Below are 17,845 nucleotides of genomic sequence, written 5' to 3' on the forward strand. Positions count from 1 at the left end.
AGCATGTGTAGTGCTAGTTGCTCTCTCAGAAGCTGGTCTTTCTTTTGTAATTCCTTGCTTTCTCTGTTCCGCTCTTCCTCTTCGCATTTTCTTTTGTTTACTGCCGGATTATTTGGTGAACGCTTGGCCAGAGCAATCTTCAATTGCAGTTCTTTTAGCTTTGATTCGCCTTTTCTCCTTCACTTGGTTATTTCTTTTTTTGCTGCTTACTATTCTTTTTTTTCCACGTTTGCTATAACGTAAAACTATTCCAAATTTTTCTATTGCAATACTGTAATCAGCCCTCCGCGACTGTCCAAAAACTTTTTTGGACCACCCCCACTTCACCTGTCTGTCACGCGACGTCACGAACATCATGATAGCTTCCCGTCTGATGTGACGTGAACAAAATGATTATGCATGATTTCACCGAAAAAAGAAAAATAGTTATTTCTGATTCGACGCCTTTTCGCCATTAGCCCCCGGCTATTGGTCAAAAGTTTTGGGGCTGCACCCACTTCACCTGACTGTCACGTAACGTCACAAAACCGCAAAACCTCACCGCTTCAAAGTGACGTGTAAGCATTAAAGATGCATTAATATGCCAAACAATACTGAATTTTCTTCTGAGTAGCCGCAGGCTGCCCCGTTCCGAAAGGAATAAAAGATGGCTGCCGCCGATTGGTCAAGCGCTGGCTACTCCCACCTGCCGGAGAGCATGTGTTTATTTGCGTATAATAAAGCTTCTTGCGTGGCCGTGTTACGTTTTCGAGCACTTTCGGTAGTTTACGACTTCATGCTACCAACTCTTCTTTGCTGAGGATCCGTTTTAGCGTCATCTTTAAGCTTCCGTTGCATGCCGCTGCGATTTTAGACCAGCCACCGCAAGCTATCAAGGCAAAGCGGACCAATCGCAGACTCCGGCACCACCTTCTTCATCCGGTTATCGACTTTCAGTGCAGTGGCTCGGCCCTATCGAATCCCTCTCCAGTTGAGCGTGCTCGTCGCCTCTGGTCAGCCAATTAAATAAGACAAGCCACTCAGTGTAGGCAAGGTTATTCGTTTTTCAAGCAAACAAAAGTGACCTCCTATGAACGGGGAGAGCGTTTGATTGGTCTGTTCAGACAACCCTGCGGGTGACCGCCCGCTGCTTGAGTTGGCGGTTACGCAAACTTGACGTCAGGGGATTGGAATAAAAACGTATTGGAATAGCTTTACGTTATAGGGCCCCATATTACTGAAGTCAGGACGAAGCATAGACTATCTCATTGCTGCCAACTATTTGATAAGATCTGGATTAGGAGAGGTGGGTCTTCATCGCAGGAACTAGGAGACGACGACGAAGGCGGGCACCGTGATGATGAAAACGAGAAGAAATGGGTTTACAATATTTCTACAATGTGGTTACTCGAGAAAAGTACCGAGCGGTTCTGCTTAACACGGAGGCCGACCGGCCTTAAGTAACCTTCCACGTATCAACATCATCATCAGCAGCAGCAGCATCATCAGCAGCTTGTGCTTTGCCTGGCAGACTGTCATCAGAGACGTGGTTACGCTTCTAAAGGTCTTGAAAAGAGAGCGAGAGAGAGAGAGAGAACAACTTTATTGTTTGCCCGGGATGGGGTCTAGGATAGGGGAAGAGGTGGGAGATCCTCTTCTGTCTTCTTCCTTCTTTAGGCGGCAGCCAGAAGCCCTTGAGCACCGGCGGCGTCTTCGGCCATCCGGACGAGCCGGACTTGCACTTCCGGGTCGGAGCTGAGCAGCGCGGTCTCCCACTGCTCCAGAGACCTGATTTCTGAAGAAGAGTGATCTTTCTGCTCGACGTGACTACGTTTGAGGGGGCATGACCAAACCATGTGCTGAAGGTCTGCCCTGCCTTTGCAGATTTTGCATTCGGCTATATACAGTCCTGGGTAACAGCGGCTGTAGGCTACAGGGTTAAGGAAGGTGTTCGGCTGGAGCAAGTGCCATGCCACCGACTGCCACTTAGTTAAAGTTCTGTGTGCTGCAGGATACTTGGCTCTCACATGTTTATAATGATCAAGGATGTCTTGATAGGACACCAGCTTGTCCCGCCCCGACCGGCGAAACGAGTGAGCGTCAGCGGTGGAAAGGTCGGCGTCTACTGGGTTGGTTAGACCTCGGGATGCGTCGTGCGCGTTCTCGTTCGCCGGGAGGCCGGAGTGGGCCGACGCCCAGACGATTTGGGCCTCCTTGACTCAGTTGCTACAAAAACCGGTCAGCAGGATGTTGAGTGCTTCGGACGACACCCGCCCGCTTGCGAAATTTAGGACGGCGGTCTTGGAGTTGCTCGCTATGGATTGGTATTTGGAGGATGCCGTCATTGCCAGGGCAATGTCTTCCCCATCTTCCGGTGATGTCGTGAGGATCGTGCCGGACGTGATTGAATCGCTCCGTTGATTTACTATTGCTAAGGACATGGCGTCGCGATCGTCATAATCGGCGGTGTCCACGTAGACCACGTCCTCAGACATCTCGAATCTTTTCTCCGTTGTCTGTGCTCTTGCCCTTCTCCGTTCCGCGTTATATACCGGGTGCGTGTTCTTCGGTAGTGGCGGAACGTTGATGTTTGGCCTGGTCTCCGCTGGGATGTCCAATTTGGCTCCGGATGGGGATTCGTGATTAATGTTCAGGGATTGTAAAATGTGCTGCCCTGTTCGGCTCTTGGGTAGCCTTTCTTGTTGAGCTGTCCTCTAAGCTCGCAGACTCGCTACCGTTTGCGGCACCATACATTTTGTGGCTGGATTGCTTGTTGTAAAGGTATTGCGCTTTCATAGTGGTCGTGTCGCCGTCACGATACCAGGGATCTCCAAAAACCTTCAAAAGATGATTTTCTCTCGATTCACTTTTAACAACTACGGTACCCTCAACAAACTGTTGCTTAAGCAGGTGGGAGCTCAATGCCCACTTGCGCAGCTTCATACAGGCCTCGCAGAACATCTACCATGCTTGCCTGTACACTGTCATGACTTTATGGGCAGTTCGTACTACAATTTTGAGGTCATTCACACAGAACTCATTTGCTAGTAGCGCGGCTATAACTGGAAAATTTTCACACAAGATGTTAAATTATGGCGAAAAGTGGCGGTAATCAGAAATGGAAATGGGCAAAGGCTCCAAATGGAGCCTTTGCCCTCCGTATAACGGCACGACATCGACGCCAAACCTGGCCCCTTGGATAAAATGGCATGATACAAGGGCGATCAACTGTGTGGGAGATGCGTAAAATGGCACTGAGTTTTGTCGTCACGGCATCTCGACGTATCACAGCATGAGGCGGCGTTAGAAGATGTTAGGACATGGAAGCGGCTCTTCTGCAACTCGTTCGGCATGACCATTGTTGAAATAGGCATTAATGGCGTTCTCGCGCTCTCATGGCAGTGACAGTGACAAGAACTTTATTGGATTGTCCTGAGGAACTTGATTGGGGGGAACCGAAGGCAACCCGATCAAGTTGGTGGCTCCGCCCACGACGGGACAGGGAGATGGTGACTCTCCGCGACGTCGCGGGCCCTCTGGACGGCCTGTAGTTGGCTTGGGAAATCCGAGCTCCTCAGCAAGGCGTCCCGCTTGGACTTGTTATGAAAGTCGGAGCCCGCGTTGTACGGGCACAGCCAGAGCATGTGGTCGAAGGAGCAGCACGCGTGACCGCATTTGGAGCACGATTGAGGAAAGTTTGGGTCTATCCAACTAAGCGCTCTCGGAGTGAGGTACGATCTCGTCTGTAAAAGCCTGAAAGTAACAGCCTGAGCCTGAGCATAGCAATTCAGATTTTTCCTTGAATCTGTTCAGCTGCAAATTCAGTCGACGTGCTGAACGCTGCCTGTTATCGCTCCCGGGTGGGGATGCTGGGCTCCTTTATTTCAGAGGTCAGGCACTTGGTAGCGCTCAGCCTGTCTAAATTATGCTAAGATTAAGTGATCTTCCGGGGCAGTCTGTTGTCGACTCCACAAAATCGAGCGACATGATGCCGCGTTCCGCTGCGATAGCAGCAGCGTGCTGTAGTTTGTTTCTCGTCGACGTCGATGTCGATGTTGGCCGTGTATTCTACGATTATGTGATTGCTGCTATTGCACAAGGGGCACGAAGGAACACGTGGCTTCGTGGATTCTGCAGCTGATCGACGATGCCGACGGAATGCCAGGTGTAGGTCTTGACATTGTGTTCAGGTCGTCAGCTTCCGTGACTATGATGACTATTCTTGCTTGACTTCCTCCTGTACCTTGACCTTGAATCGCCAAAACAAAATGTCTTTTTCCTGGCGTGTTCTTGCTTTAGGAGACGTAGCCCAGCTGTGGTGTTCCGAGTACCCTCCTCTTTCTTTTCTTTTCTTTTCGGTAAAACATTGTCAAGTCCTTCGGGAAGCACCCAATCGGGACCTGAACACCGCAGTATACTGGTCAATACTGGGCAAGCGGTACACCCACGCCTACTGGAACGCTTTCGTGAAATCGTTCGGTGTTATGCGAGAGGCGCAGCTTCTCCCCGTTCTTCGATCTCTTAACCGGCCACAAAGCTAGGAGCTCGTCCTTATTGATTAACGGAATTCTGTTAATCGAAATGTGCTTTCATCTTGACGGCGTGTCGTAGTTGCCATCGGCGAGCCTCATCTCTTCGATCGCTCGTTATCCAGCTCCTTTGAAGTACGTCGATAAATATTTGTATTTCTTTCTGTAAGTCGCAGCTCGCAGTTTTGGTGGATCGTCGCGCTATAGTGATAGTATAGTATAGTATAGTATAGTATAGTATAGTATAGTATAGTATAGTATAGTATAGTATAGTATAGTATAGTATAGTATAGTAATAGTATAGTATAGTATAGTATAGGATCGTCGCACCTGAAGCCTCGAGAACTCAACTGATCGGATCTTCCGACGCAGCGGCCTTACCGTTGCAACTATTCCAGATAATTGTTGTCTGGTAGTTGGACTGTGGGCTCATACGCACGGGTCGCTGACGTTGGCACACTGTTGGCGTTCGAGGATGAACTGGGCATAAGAGATATAATGTAATTCAGTTATCGTATCTTATCAATGGGTATATCTTTTAATGCGAGTAGCATTCATTCACACGCTTTCTCGTATGTTTTTACCTGACTTTTTTCATGCCAACTTGGGTCACTGGCTGTGTGCCACTGGATATGTGCCTCTCCGGTGCTAGGCGGAATCGAAACCGCGGTATATACACTAACGTGCCACGCGCCGACATTGGCGCCGCTCGAAGGCGCAGCGGATCCCGAAGAAAGTGCGGGAGCACGGCTGCAGTACGTGCTCAAACATGACGCGTTTTCAGCGGTGGCAATGTCGCCACATTGCTTCACTGCTGATGGCATTAGCGTCGACAGTCGTCATGAGGTGGTTTCTGTCGAAATTAACACACACACACACACACACACACACACACACACACACACACACACACACACACACACACACACACACACACACGCACACGCACACACACACACACACACACGCGCACACACGCACACACACGCACACGCGCATATATATATATATATATATATATATATATATATATATATATATATATATATATATATATATATATATATATATACTGGTATAAAGCTTGTAAAGAGGGATAATGGGCCTCAGAAAGACTGGCCAACGTTTCTATAGGAGGACCTATCTTTGACGAAGATAGCTCCTCCTATCGAAACGTTGGCCAGAGATATTTCTCTGTGGTGGACAGGTCACGCTTGTCGATGTAAACATCGGCCTCCGTGAGCAGCTTTTCAATCGCCAGTCGCGTTCGGTCGCACGACTTCTCTTACAGTACGATGTGAATGCCGCTTAACCTAAACCGCAAAGTCACGACAGCATTTCTAGCAGTTGCACAGCGCAGAAGCTTCACGGTCCCCTGTGTTCGGACACCGCTATGATCATCTCTATAAGCACTCTATATAGAGGCAGATCTTCTATAGTGCCACATCTCGCTGGTTGACGGGAACGTGAGGTGTCTTTCTTTTTTGCTTTTTTTCTTGCTCAGAGTAAGCGTACCGGACAACGACAGCGATGAATGCGGCAAAAACAGCTGTCTGCTTTTAAAATTGTAGTTAACTCTTTGCCTTAAGTCAGGCGCTGCTTGTGAAACAGCCGAGTTGGGCTGTGGGGCGCACAACAGCTTGTCGATGGGAAACGATGTGTAGCTGATGTGCATGCTGTTTACGTGACGTCCCTTTTCATGTCACCTTTCATCCATCTCTCTAGGTTACTTTTTCTGATACTGTCAGAGCTATTCTGCCTGCAGTTATTGACTTCAAGCGCTTCCTTCTGCGGAGTCCGAATTATATTGACTTGCTGGCACGAGCTCTCAACTTGTGCCCTGTAGGTGAAAATGCAGTATGCTACCTTACTCCGTAAGTAACTTGAGGTTTCGCCACTTTCTGCCTTAAATAGAATGTCACAAGAACATCCCCACTGTTTTTTTTTCTGGCTCCGTGCCAACCGTCATTCAGTATCACTCAACTTCGCAAGATAATAAACCTTTATAAATGATTTAAATAGTCTAGCTTCCTTGTGACGAAATAATTAAATTGTGGGGCTTTACGTGCCAAAACGACGATCTAATTATGAGACACGCCGCAGTGGGGGACTCCGGATTAATTTTGATCCGGAGTTTACTTGGACTCAGTGCCCTTCCACTCTCGGAAGAAGGATGACCAGCCTGGCATTGCACTATCTTCGTAAGGGAGTGCGGCAGTAGCAGCGAGCGAACTGACCGTGTTTTCTCTCGCTTCAACGCGAACTAAAGGCTGATTAAGGGCCTGTTTACTCTCGAGCCGCCCATCGCCGCAAGCAGCTCCGCACGCGTGCGGTCACGCGAAAGGTTGCACGTATCAAGCACTTGTGCACAAATGTCGATTTACAATGTGTAACGTATACACTGTGTACCCAGTGTAAACGGTAATGTGTGCACACGTGCTGGATACGTGCAATTTTTTGCGCAACCGAAAGAGTGCGGTGCGGCGATGGACGGCTCGAGCGTAAACAGGCCCTTAGGGCCGATTTACGCTCGAGCCGCCCATCACCGCAAGCCGCACCGCACGCGTGCGGTCGCGCGAAAAATTGCACGTATCCAGCACTTGTGCACAAATTACCATTTACATTGTGTACACAGTGTACACCTTACACATTGTAAACCGAAATTTGTGCACAAGTGTTTGATACGTGCAATTTTTCGCGTGACCGCAAGCGTGCGGTCACGCGAAAGGTTGCACGTTTCCAGCACTTGTGCACAAATTACCGTTTACACTGGGTACACAGCGTATACCTTACACATTGTAAATCGAAATTTGTGCACAAGTGTTTGATACGTGCAATCTTTCGCGCGACCGCACGCGTGCGGTGCGGCTTGCGGCGATGGGCGGCTCGAGCGCGGCCTTGCCGCATGCACTGTGTCCGCCCTTGCAGTGCAAATAGAATTTTGCGTACCAGTGCGCGATGTATGTAGTTTTTAGCTCAACCGTACGCGTGCGGTAGGCGGGTGGCGTGGCGTGCGACTAAATTGCTCTAGATTGCCTTAAGAGGAAGCTTTAGCTCAGGTGCTCCTCTCTAAACACATGTAAAAGGAGAATTCGTTTTTCTCGGCAACAACTCTACCAAATTTGACGAGATTTGTTGCATTTAAAAGAAAAACTGAAAATCTAGTGACTGTTGGTTTCGAATTATTGAGTTAGGTCATCTATCTGTTATTAAAAATTGGCAAAAATCAAACATTTTCAAAAAGCGACACTATCAAGTTTACAACTCTGTAACTCAGCTACGAAAAATATTAACACAATTCTGTGAATTGCATCTAATAGCACATCTAAAGCGGACAAAATTTTTATGTTACACATGAATATAAAAAATTAGTAATAGGTAAATACAACTTTTGCAGAACCCTTGTAACCAACGTAACCAATTCACGTAAGATGTAAGATGACATATTTAATTTGTCCGCTTTGAATGATCGAATGGATGCCGTTTACAGAACCGCGATATCAGTTTTTGATGCAGAACTATGAATTTGTAAAGTTCGTGCTTCTATTTTTTTGTAACGGTCAAATTATTTGAAAATCTTTTAAAGAAAATTCAAGCCCGAAATGGAAATTCCGCTTCCAACGGTAACTAGAATTTAGCTTTCTCTTTCAAATGCAACAAACTTCATTAAAATTGGCCCAGGGGTTACCTCATAAAAACTTTTTTGCGTTTTACATGTACTTGAATAGGCCGCGTCGGAGTTGGGCCCGAGCTAAAGCTTCCACTTAAGCAGCGAGGACACAGCGCACACGAAGCGATCAGCCCTCGGCGCATTTAGCTCCGTATTCTAGTACATTTCTTTACCCTACATTATATCTCAACTCAATAAAGTGAGTAGGTGGCAGCGACTTCCCTCGACAGAAGTGATCACTACACTTCGCTGACACTTCACTGCAACTGTTGCATACTGTAAACAAAAATAGCCCGAAACAGGAGTAAACCGCTCGTCCCGTATTGCATTACCGTTTCTAGGTTTTTTTTATACTACCTACCAGTCGGGTTAAATATTTACTCCCTTGCTGACCGTACTTTAGCATGGAAAAGCGGGAGTATTCTTTTTTGTCCGTGTGAAGGTTGTTGGATAGGATAGCCGGACAATTTTTTTTTCTGCCCTCATGGAGTTATTGCGGCTATTCCTGATAGCTGTTGCTGAGAGCTCGCCGGTTATGGCGCCAAGTGTCGTGTCTTGTGGAACATGTCGCCTCATCTTGAATCGGTGTAACCATATATTCTAGTATAGGGTAGGAAAGAAAGACGACAAAACGTCGCCATGGCAGGCTTGCTACGGCAAAATAGAGCTTCGGCGGAAGTGAAGCAGGTGTATACTACGTGCATGCACGCGTAAACAAACAAATACGGCCATGCTCCGTACACAACTTTCCCTACTCAGCCCATTGACAATTGTAAATTGTTCAATTGTGTGCCCAAGCAAGCACTTACGGGACTTGCGCTGCCGTACGTACTTCTCGCCGACCCCCGCTAAATTCAACACAGTAATATTTTGGCCGATGCGACGCCACGGCAGGATTTCTAATAGCGTGGCCATGCCTGTCGCCCAGTATATATGCATAACTCGAAGGGACGGAGCTTTTGAGGGCTTGCGGAATATAACGGTAGTATTTAATCTCGCGATCTTGAGCAAAGTAATAGATCACGTAGTTTTAAACTCCCTATGGATGGTTTCTATTCGCATGATCTAAAACTCCCTACGTCGTAGAGTCGGCTAATGACATCCTTTTACAGCATACGTTTCTTTGAGGTGGCAGTAAAACGACGGGATGTAGTGCATTTTACTCCAACATGCCGGGGTATATAGCTTTTTTTTAGTGAAAGGGAGTTTTCAAGCACATGAGTGGCGAGAACCCCAATATCGGCAAATTTTTGCTAGCAGCCCAAAGCATAAGAGTCTTCTTCACTCGAGGGCCGGTGCTGTGCTCAACAAGCGAAACTGGAGGAAGAGCTTCGAGTGGGGAATCGTTTGAGCATACAGTGGTTACTAGACTCTCTCCCCCATCGCAGAAGGCTCGCGCTCAGCCGTGCCGTATACGCAGCCGCCGGCGGTGTTGAACCAGTGGCTTGGGCGCGACGGAAGACGGCGCGCTTCCTCCCCGCCTTCCTCCCTTGCGCGCGCCAAGTCAAGCCACCGTCCTCGGCGCTCCTTCGCACGCTTTCACTCGCACACACAGCATGCGGCGCGCGGCCGCGATGTTATCGCACTTTATATGGAACATCACGCCGGTGTGTGCACTTCAAGCGTAGCCTGTGAACGGCGTATTGCTTAAAATAAACCTTGTGTGGTATCATACGTAGTGCATATTGCTACGGAACAGTATTTCCAATGACGAAGAGGCGAGCAGTGAGAAGACGACGACGACGACGTTGGGAGGCTAACGCGGGCTGTTGCCTCTTGGCCAAGTTCGGCGTATCCCCTTGTAAATATACTTGTATATAGCTTTTCGTCTGCGTCTTCCTACGTACCATATCTGGTGGACGTGGAAGTTCCCTGTACCTCGTCACGGAGCTTCGCAGTGGACGGTACGTAGAGCCTTCCTTCATGGCTCCCGGCAATGACAACTTGACTGCCACTTCGACACCTGCCACTTCGACACCTGCTGCCACTTCGACGACCTACATCACTATCCCCGCTCCTCCTGATCCTGGCATATTCTCGGGCAAAGATGGGGAAGACGTCGAGGACTGGATCAGCCTGTACGAACACGTCAGCCGTAATAACTGGTGAGACCCTACTATCATGCTCGCCAACGTAACCTTTTGCCTTGGTGGCACACCTCGAGTTTGGTTTCGGACGCACGAAGATGAACTCACCAGTTGGTATTCGCTTAGGCAAAAGCTCCGAGACTTGTTCGGCAACCCCTACGGTCACCAACTTGCCGCGCAGAAGGCGCTTTCCGGCCGTGTGCAGACGTCAACAGAGTCCTATGTCACGTACATTCAGGACGTCTTGGCTCTGTGCCGCAAAGTTAACGCACACATGACTGAGTCGGACAAGGTATCCCACATCCTCAAAGGCATTGCCGATGACGCCTCCAACTTGCTCGTTTTCAACAATGTGGCGATGGTGGATGCAGTGATAAGAGTGCCGCCACCTGGAACTCGCTAAAAGCCGACGTATCGACCAGCGGTTTGCCCGTCTGCTCAACACCCCAGCGACACCTTCCTGTGGCGCTGCTCCTCGTCCCAACAACACTGGCGATGTTACCAGGATCGTCCGGCGTGAGATCGAGGCCGCCTATATGGCTGCCTTCGACTCCAGCCCCACCAACGCACCTGCACTCACGGTTTCCCTGATCCAGGCAGTTGTCCGCCAGGAGTTCGAAAACATGGGTCTTCACACTATCTGCTCAGCCCATCGCCCTGATACCCACCCGGCTTCTTCGATTCCGCCCCGTCCTGCATCTTCTTACCCACCACGTTTCGACAACCTATCTGAATGGCGCACTGCTGACGACAAGCCCATTTGTTTTCACTGCTCCATGCTGTTACGCACTTCCCTGTTCCGAAGTGTGTCAAGGATGTGCGCAGCTTCATCGGCCTTTGTTCGTATTTCCGCCGTTTCGTGAAAAATTTCACGGCCATGGCACGATCACTAATCGAGCTTTTGAAGAAAGGCACCCCGTTCCAGTGGGGCGATAACGGGGCCTCTGCATTCTCGCATCTAATCATCCTTCTCACAACGCCTCCCGTTCTGGCCCATTTCGATCCTTCTGCGCCTACCGAAGTTCGTACTGATGCCAGTGGTCACGGAATTGGCGCAGTACTGGCACAGTACTGGCACAACGCCAGCGTGGCCACGACCGCGTTATCGCTTACGCCAGCAGGCTCCTCTCGCCCGCGGAGCGCAACTATTCCATCACTGAGCGTGGGTGTTTGGCCCTAGTTTGGGCGGTTGCGAAGTTCCGCCCATACTTATATGGCCGACCCTTTTCCGTTGTCACAGACCATCACGCGCTTTGCTGGTTATGCTCAATGAACGATCCTACAGGAAGACTTGGTCGCTGGGCCTTACGCCTCCAAGAATATTCGTACTCTGTCACCTACAAATCTGGCCGACTACACAAGGACGCTGACTGCCTGTCTCGCTACCCGGTAGACGAGCCTGACGACGCTGACAGTAGTACCGCCAACGGCATTTTCTCTTTGTCTGCCTTCGCTAACATCGCCGATGAGCAGTACCGAGACCTATAGCTGCGAGCACTCATCGAGCGTCTGCGCTCTACACCTACCGACGCATCCGTTCGCTGATAGTCATCCAGGGCGGCATTCTGTACCGAAGGAACTTCCTCCCAGACGGAGCTGATCTTCTTCTTGTCGTGCCAAAACATCTACCACAGGCTGTGCTCTTTGAGATGCATGACGCACCCACTGCAGGACATCTTGGGTTAACCCACACATACGACCGCGTCCGCCGCCGCTTCTATTGGGCTGGTCTCGCTCGCTCTGTCCGACGCTATGTTGCTGATCCCTGCCAGCGTCGGAAAACACCTCAGGTGCTACTCCGGTCATCTCCAGCCGATCACCGTCCCTGTGGAACCGTTCTTTCGTGTTGGATTAGACCTCCTCGGTCCCTTTCCCACGTCATTCTCTGGGAACAAATGGGTAGCCGTCGCAACTGATTACGCCACCCGATACGCTGTCACGCGGGCTCTGCCTACAAATTACGCCACTGACGTCGTGGACTTTCTCTTTCGTGACATTATCTTACTTCATGGCGCCCCGCGACAGCTGCTTAGTGACCATGGTTGTAACTTCCTCTCGAAAGTTATCGCCGACATTGTGCGTTCCTGCTCCACTCAACACAAGCTGACTACCTCATACCATCCTCAAACCAATGGCGTAACAGAGCGGTTAAACCGTACTCTTACATATATGCTGTCTAAGTACGTTTACAAGGACCACCACGACTGGGACATTGCCCTTCCTTACGTCACATTTGCCTATAATTCTTCCGGCACTACACCGCCGGTTTTTCTCCATTTTATCTGCTGTACGGTCGCGAACCGACCTTGCCCCTTGACATGGCACTTCCTCCTGCTGCGATCTCAACAAGCGAGTATGCGCGCGACGCCATCGCCCTCGCCGACCATGCACGCCAGCTTGCCCGTGCTCGAATGACGGCCTCGCAAACCACTCAGGAGCGTCAGTACAATGCCCGCCACCGTGACGTGCAGTTTTCGCCTGGTGCGCTCGTGCTCCTGTGGTCTCCCTCTCGTCACGTCGGACTTTCAGAAAAGCTCCTTTCGCGATACACAGGGCCCCGTGACGCCTGTGACGTACGAAATTGCTCCTGTGATTTCAACATCGTCCTCTACTCTGGCATCTAGTGATGTGCACGTCAGTAGGCTCAAGACCTGCTGCACTGCTTCAGAGTCGGACCTTTACTCGCTCCGGGACGAGGCTTTTGCCGCCGGGGGTAGTGCTACGGAACAGTATTTCCAATGACGAAGAGGCGAGCAGTGAGAAGACGACGACGACGACGTTGGGAGGCTAACGCGGGCTGTTGCCTCTTGGCCAAGTTCGGCGTATCCCCTTGTAAATATACTTGTATATAGCTTTCCGTCTCCGTCTTCCTGCGTAACAATATCATGAAAATAAAGAGACTTGTGCGCATCTCACTTGTTCGTGTAGATGTTGTTGAATGATCCGCTTCATTAAAGCGCCGCCTCACGTAATTTCCAACGTCAGGCGCTTTATGTCTGCTGCTTCCACTTTCAGTTTTTAGGCAAAGCGTCAAGATGGCGACATGTAACGGAAATGAATCGTGAACCTACATTTGACCACGCATCATGTTAGACGCGTCACGCCTGCATCGCACCCCTACAAAGTACTCGAATGCCACAGAATAGCACCCCATGCTTGGTTTAAGTCACGCGCCGTATACAACTTGGCTTTGGTAGGCGGCTTATCGCTTCAAAAACGGTCATGTGTTCACCCGCTAGGCTCACCGTAGGCAAGGATTTCGCGGCCGCGGCCGTGTTACTTAGCGCTTACACTCTTAGAAAAATTTACACCCTTTGGGGCGTATCTTGTCCCACAACAATAATCGTCATCCTTGCTGCCCGCGTTTCCTTTCTCTAACGCTGCGAGCCCGGTACTTTCCAGTCACGAACGGCATGCGCCTTGTCAGTGTGACGCAGCATTCTCGACAGGAAAGTAGCGAGCGCCGAGTTTTCAGGAAAGGAAACGCAAGCAAGGCAGATGACGATTATTGTTGTGGGACAAATATACACCCCAAAGGGTGCAACCGTTTTAAGAGTGTAGTTTCAAGCTTGCAGCTTGCGTCAAAACAGCACTGCTGCGACGTGCAAGCGAGATATTTATTCTTCATTTATTATTTTTTCTTTAATTTCTTGATGTTCCTTTTAGGACCGGGAGAAGATCCGCGCAAACGTTAACGCAAAGCAACTCGTTGAAATTTACATTTTCAATTGTGTACTGATGTGTAGTATACTGACATACACTTGCTGCCAACTAGCAATAAAATAGTTGTTTGATGACTGCAGTTTGATTAGGAACATATATTACAGGCTTCTTGCGGTTCCTGCTGCTAACACGAAGTTGGTTAAAATTCGCAGACAAACCTAAAAAAAATTCTTGTTTTTTCAAGCTTAATATTAGGTGAGTTGTGCTCTGTGGCTAGCCAGGCATAGACAGGCATGGGCATTGTTTCCGTATGGCGACGCGCCGAAAATGGATGCTCCAACATTTGGCACTTGTATCAAAACCAGATAGAGCATGTCCAAAAAAATTTGCTTGATGTGGTTCATATGCCAAATCGTTGGTCGGATCGCTCTCAGAATCGCGCCATATCTGCCTGATTAAGTCCGAGCGGCATCAACGTATCGGATCACATTCCGATGCGCATTCCGGTACGCACCACAGCTCGGCAGAAATGTGCTTGCGTCTATAAGCAGGCGCGATCGATGTGATTAAGCGAGACATCGTTGTGCTCACATTTATTTCTTTGCTTCTATTGCAGGGAAGAACTTAGCATATTTGTGCTTTTGGACACAATTCTGAGAGCAGGGGCTCACTACCTGGTACCTGCTACAAAATTTGACGCTAAAGTGAAGAAGCTGTGGTGTACCCGCTACTTCGACTGGTTGAACCCCACCACACTTGCTTACCTAGCGGACAGGTACTTGAAGTTAGCTTACTGGCCGTTTGGACTCAAGAATCCCAAGGATCCCAAAGGGCAGTTTCCGGTAAGGGACCACGCCTAGTTCGCGGGTGTCCTCGTTTGTTTGTATGCTGCTCTCCGCGAATGAAAAGAAATAGAATTTCTGTAGGCTGCACCAAATAGTGAACCACATACTGGATAGTACTACCCCAGAGTACCATGACTCGAGGGAGCAAAGAATTTCCGTTGTCAAATTGTCGATTCCACTACGTATGTACAGTGCTCAGCGATTGAAACGCGATACTCGGATAACATGGCGCCCAGTACCTTCTTGCGCTACCGGTGGACGCTGGTGACGCTGAGATTATGCATTTCCGTGTATCATCGGGCCGCAAGAAAATACCGGCCGCCACGTTGTCCGAGTATCGCGTTTAAGTCGCTGAGCGTTGCACATGTGAGGCCAAAACCTCTACTCCGCTTCTGGCACGGCCTCTTTGTCGTGAACTGGCTTTTGCGCTAGACGACGCGGACGAAGAAGATGGGGTACAGTACACTCGGAGGACTACTTACAACTGATTTATTTTGAAACAAAACGTATATACAATTCGATCACTAGGGCAGTCTAACGAGGCTCAATAGAGGCCGCCGGAGCAAATACCTGAGCGCATCATGCGCTTTCGAAGCGATCAGCACGCTACTACCTTGCCACTTGAACAAAGTGGGAGCAGCGGAAGGGCCTAGAGAGTCCTGCGACATTCGTGACTTGCTCCAGTGAATCGCGCAGAAAACTGATGCGGCGTGGAGGGAAGCCGTTTCCTACGCACGACGCGCATAGAGAGGCACCGCGAGTAATCATGGCGCGCGCAGAAAGTCGTGTCGCTCGGGGTGCGGCACCAGGGGCATGGCCAGTAGGGGAGGGGAGGGGCCACACCGCGAACGCGACCCTGCCTCCGAAATTTAGTGTGTACCTTGGATACTTGGCAGAAAACGACAACGTTTGACAACGTGACAACGTTCTCGTGCCCTGCCCCTCCCCTCTCCCGGTCAAGTGCGAGACCTCTCTGCCTTCCCTCATCCGCGAATAAAATTCAAATTTCGATGAGTCTGCGCACGAGTAAGCCCAGGCGAGTAGAAATTTTGGTTCGTCTGACACCGAATGAGCCCGGCTGAGTAGCCGGCCCTTTCACTTGGACCCTAGCGGCAGAACGCAGTTTGAAGCATTTGAAAGCTCTGCAGACGCCTCGTGATTTTCAGCTTTTTGATCTTCGAGTTTCCTCTATATGTTACTACTAATGCCTCAGAGAATGGCCTGGGTGCGTGTTTCAGCAGGATAACCGGTAGATAACTTAAAACCGTCGCATTCACCTCCCATACTCTGCAACCTCATGAACGGAAGTACTCGGTCATTGAACGTGAGGCCATCGCCTGTGTCTAGGCCTGTGAGCACTGCCACGTCTACCTGTGGGGATGGCCTTTCACCTAGTGAACAGACCGCAGTGTTTTAGTGACGCTTCTTTCGACGAGAGGTATGGGTCATCTTCCACTAGGATCACGCGCTGGTCCGCACGATCGCTGCGGTGTTCCAAAGAGGACGCTCATAACATCCATCCACCCTTCCTTCCTAATGCCTGGTCATGATTGAAACAAATTCAATAGAACGAGCGTCCGTGAATTCTATTTCTGAAACACGCAACTTCGCCTTGCGACCACCTTGTTCGCTTGCGTTTCGTTTGTGTAAAGACGCACAAGTGCCGTAACGCATAATCTGAATAGTGCCACATGCCGAGAAAGCGCAGGGGCTTAGAGCGGCTCGCTGGTACAAAAAGCGCTTACGACACATCTGACGCTTTCGTGTCTTTCCTATGCAGGCTTTCACCCTTGGTAGCAAGTACATGTCTTCGTTAATTGACGCCTTCATTCACTCGTACGCCCTGTCGGCCGCTTCTAGCGAAAAGTCTCGAGCTGGCTTGTACGCCAAGGTGAGTATATGCTGGAGATATGTTAACACATGTGACTACAGAAAAGTCGCAGCGCTGCTGCCGTCGCTTCCCGCGCAAGCAAAAAAAAAAGCTTTTCAGTCTGTCTGCTCCTTTCGCTCTGGCCAAAACATGGTCGTTCATCTGTTAATATTGTTACGTAGAAAGATGGTGACGAAAACCTATATACAAGTATATTTACAAGGCAATACGCCGCACTTGGCCAAGAGGCAACAGCCCCCGCTAGCCTCTAATCGTCGTCGTCGTTTTCACCCTGCTCGCCTCTTTGACATCGCAAATGCTGTTCCGTAACACTACCCTCGGCGGCAAAAGCGTTATCCCGGAGCGACTAAACGCCGGACTCGGAAGCAGTGAAGTAGGCCTGGAGCCTACTGACGTGCACAACATCACTAGATGCCAGTGTAGAGGACGGGGTTGAATGCACAGGAGCAATTTCATATGCTACAGGCGTCACCTGGCGCAGCACGTGGTAGGGCCCTGTTTATCGCGAAAGGAGCTTCTCTGAAAGTCCAACGTGACGAGAGGGTGACCACAGGAGCACGAGCGCACCAGGCGAAAACTGTACGTCACGGTGGCGGGCGTTGTACTGACGCTGCTGAGTGGTTTTCGAGGCCGTCAGTTCAGTACGGGCAAGCTGGCGTGCATGGTCCGCGAGGGACCATGAACGCCAGCTTGCCCAACAACACAACCAAGCCTAGGCTAGTCAACCTGCTCTGACGCCACACCTACCTCGCTTGAACAAAAAGGTTATGTGATTTACATGCCAATAGCATGATATGAATATGACGCACACCATAGCAGGGATCTACGGATTTTCACCACCTGCGGCTCTTTTGCGATCATGCACAACAACAACAACAACCAAGCCTAGGCTAGTCAACCTGCTCTGACGCCACACCTACCTCGTTTGAACAAAAAGGTTATGTGATTTACATGCCAATAGCATGATATGAATATGACGAACACCATAGCAGGGATCTACGGATTTTCACCACCTGCGGCTCTTTTATACGTGTTTCTGAGTGTAATAGTACACGACTGTTTTCTTCAATTTCGCCGCTTTTGAATAAGAGCCGCCGTATCCGCCGATCGAACCACCGACCTTGAGCTCAGCAGCGCACCGCTATATATGGCCACTGAGCTACCGTAGCCGATTCCCTCCC

The 17,845-nt window shown here is 49.8% G+C and overlaps 1 protein-coding gene across 2 annotated transcripts in view; it reads left to right on the plus strand.

The window, feature by feature from the left end:
- LOC139056347 (uncharacterized) overlaps nucleotides 1–17,845 on the plus strand; it is a 184,517-nt gene that overhangs the window by 117,248 nt on the left and 49,424 nt on the right. For both annotated transcript variants that reach the window (XM_070534512.1, XM_070534511.1), the window contains 3 exons: nucleotides 6,234–6,382; nucleotides 14,545–14,770; nucleotides 16,554–16,664. In XM_070534512.1, the coding sequence (XP_070390613.1) occupies nucleotides 6,234–6,382; nucleotides 14,545–14,770; nucleotides 16,554–16,664 (486 nt within the window). The remainder of the gene's footprint in view (nucleotides 1–6,233; nucleotides 6,383–14,544; nucleotides 14,771–16,553; nucleotides 16,665–17,845) is intronic.

The sequence above is a fragment of the Dermacentor albipictus genome, chromosome 2 (assembly GCF_038994185.2).
Source record: "Dermacentor albipictus isolate Rhodes 1998 colony chromosome 2, USDA_Dalb.pri_finalv2, whole genome shotgun sequence".
NCBI classification, from domain to species: Eukaryota; Metazoa; Arthropoda; class Arachnida; order Ixodida; family Ixodidae; genus Dermacentor; species Dermacentor albipictus.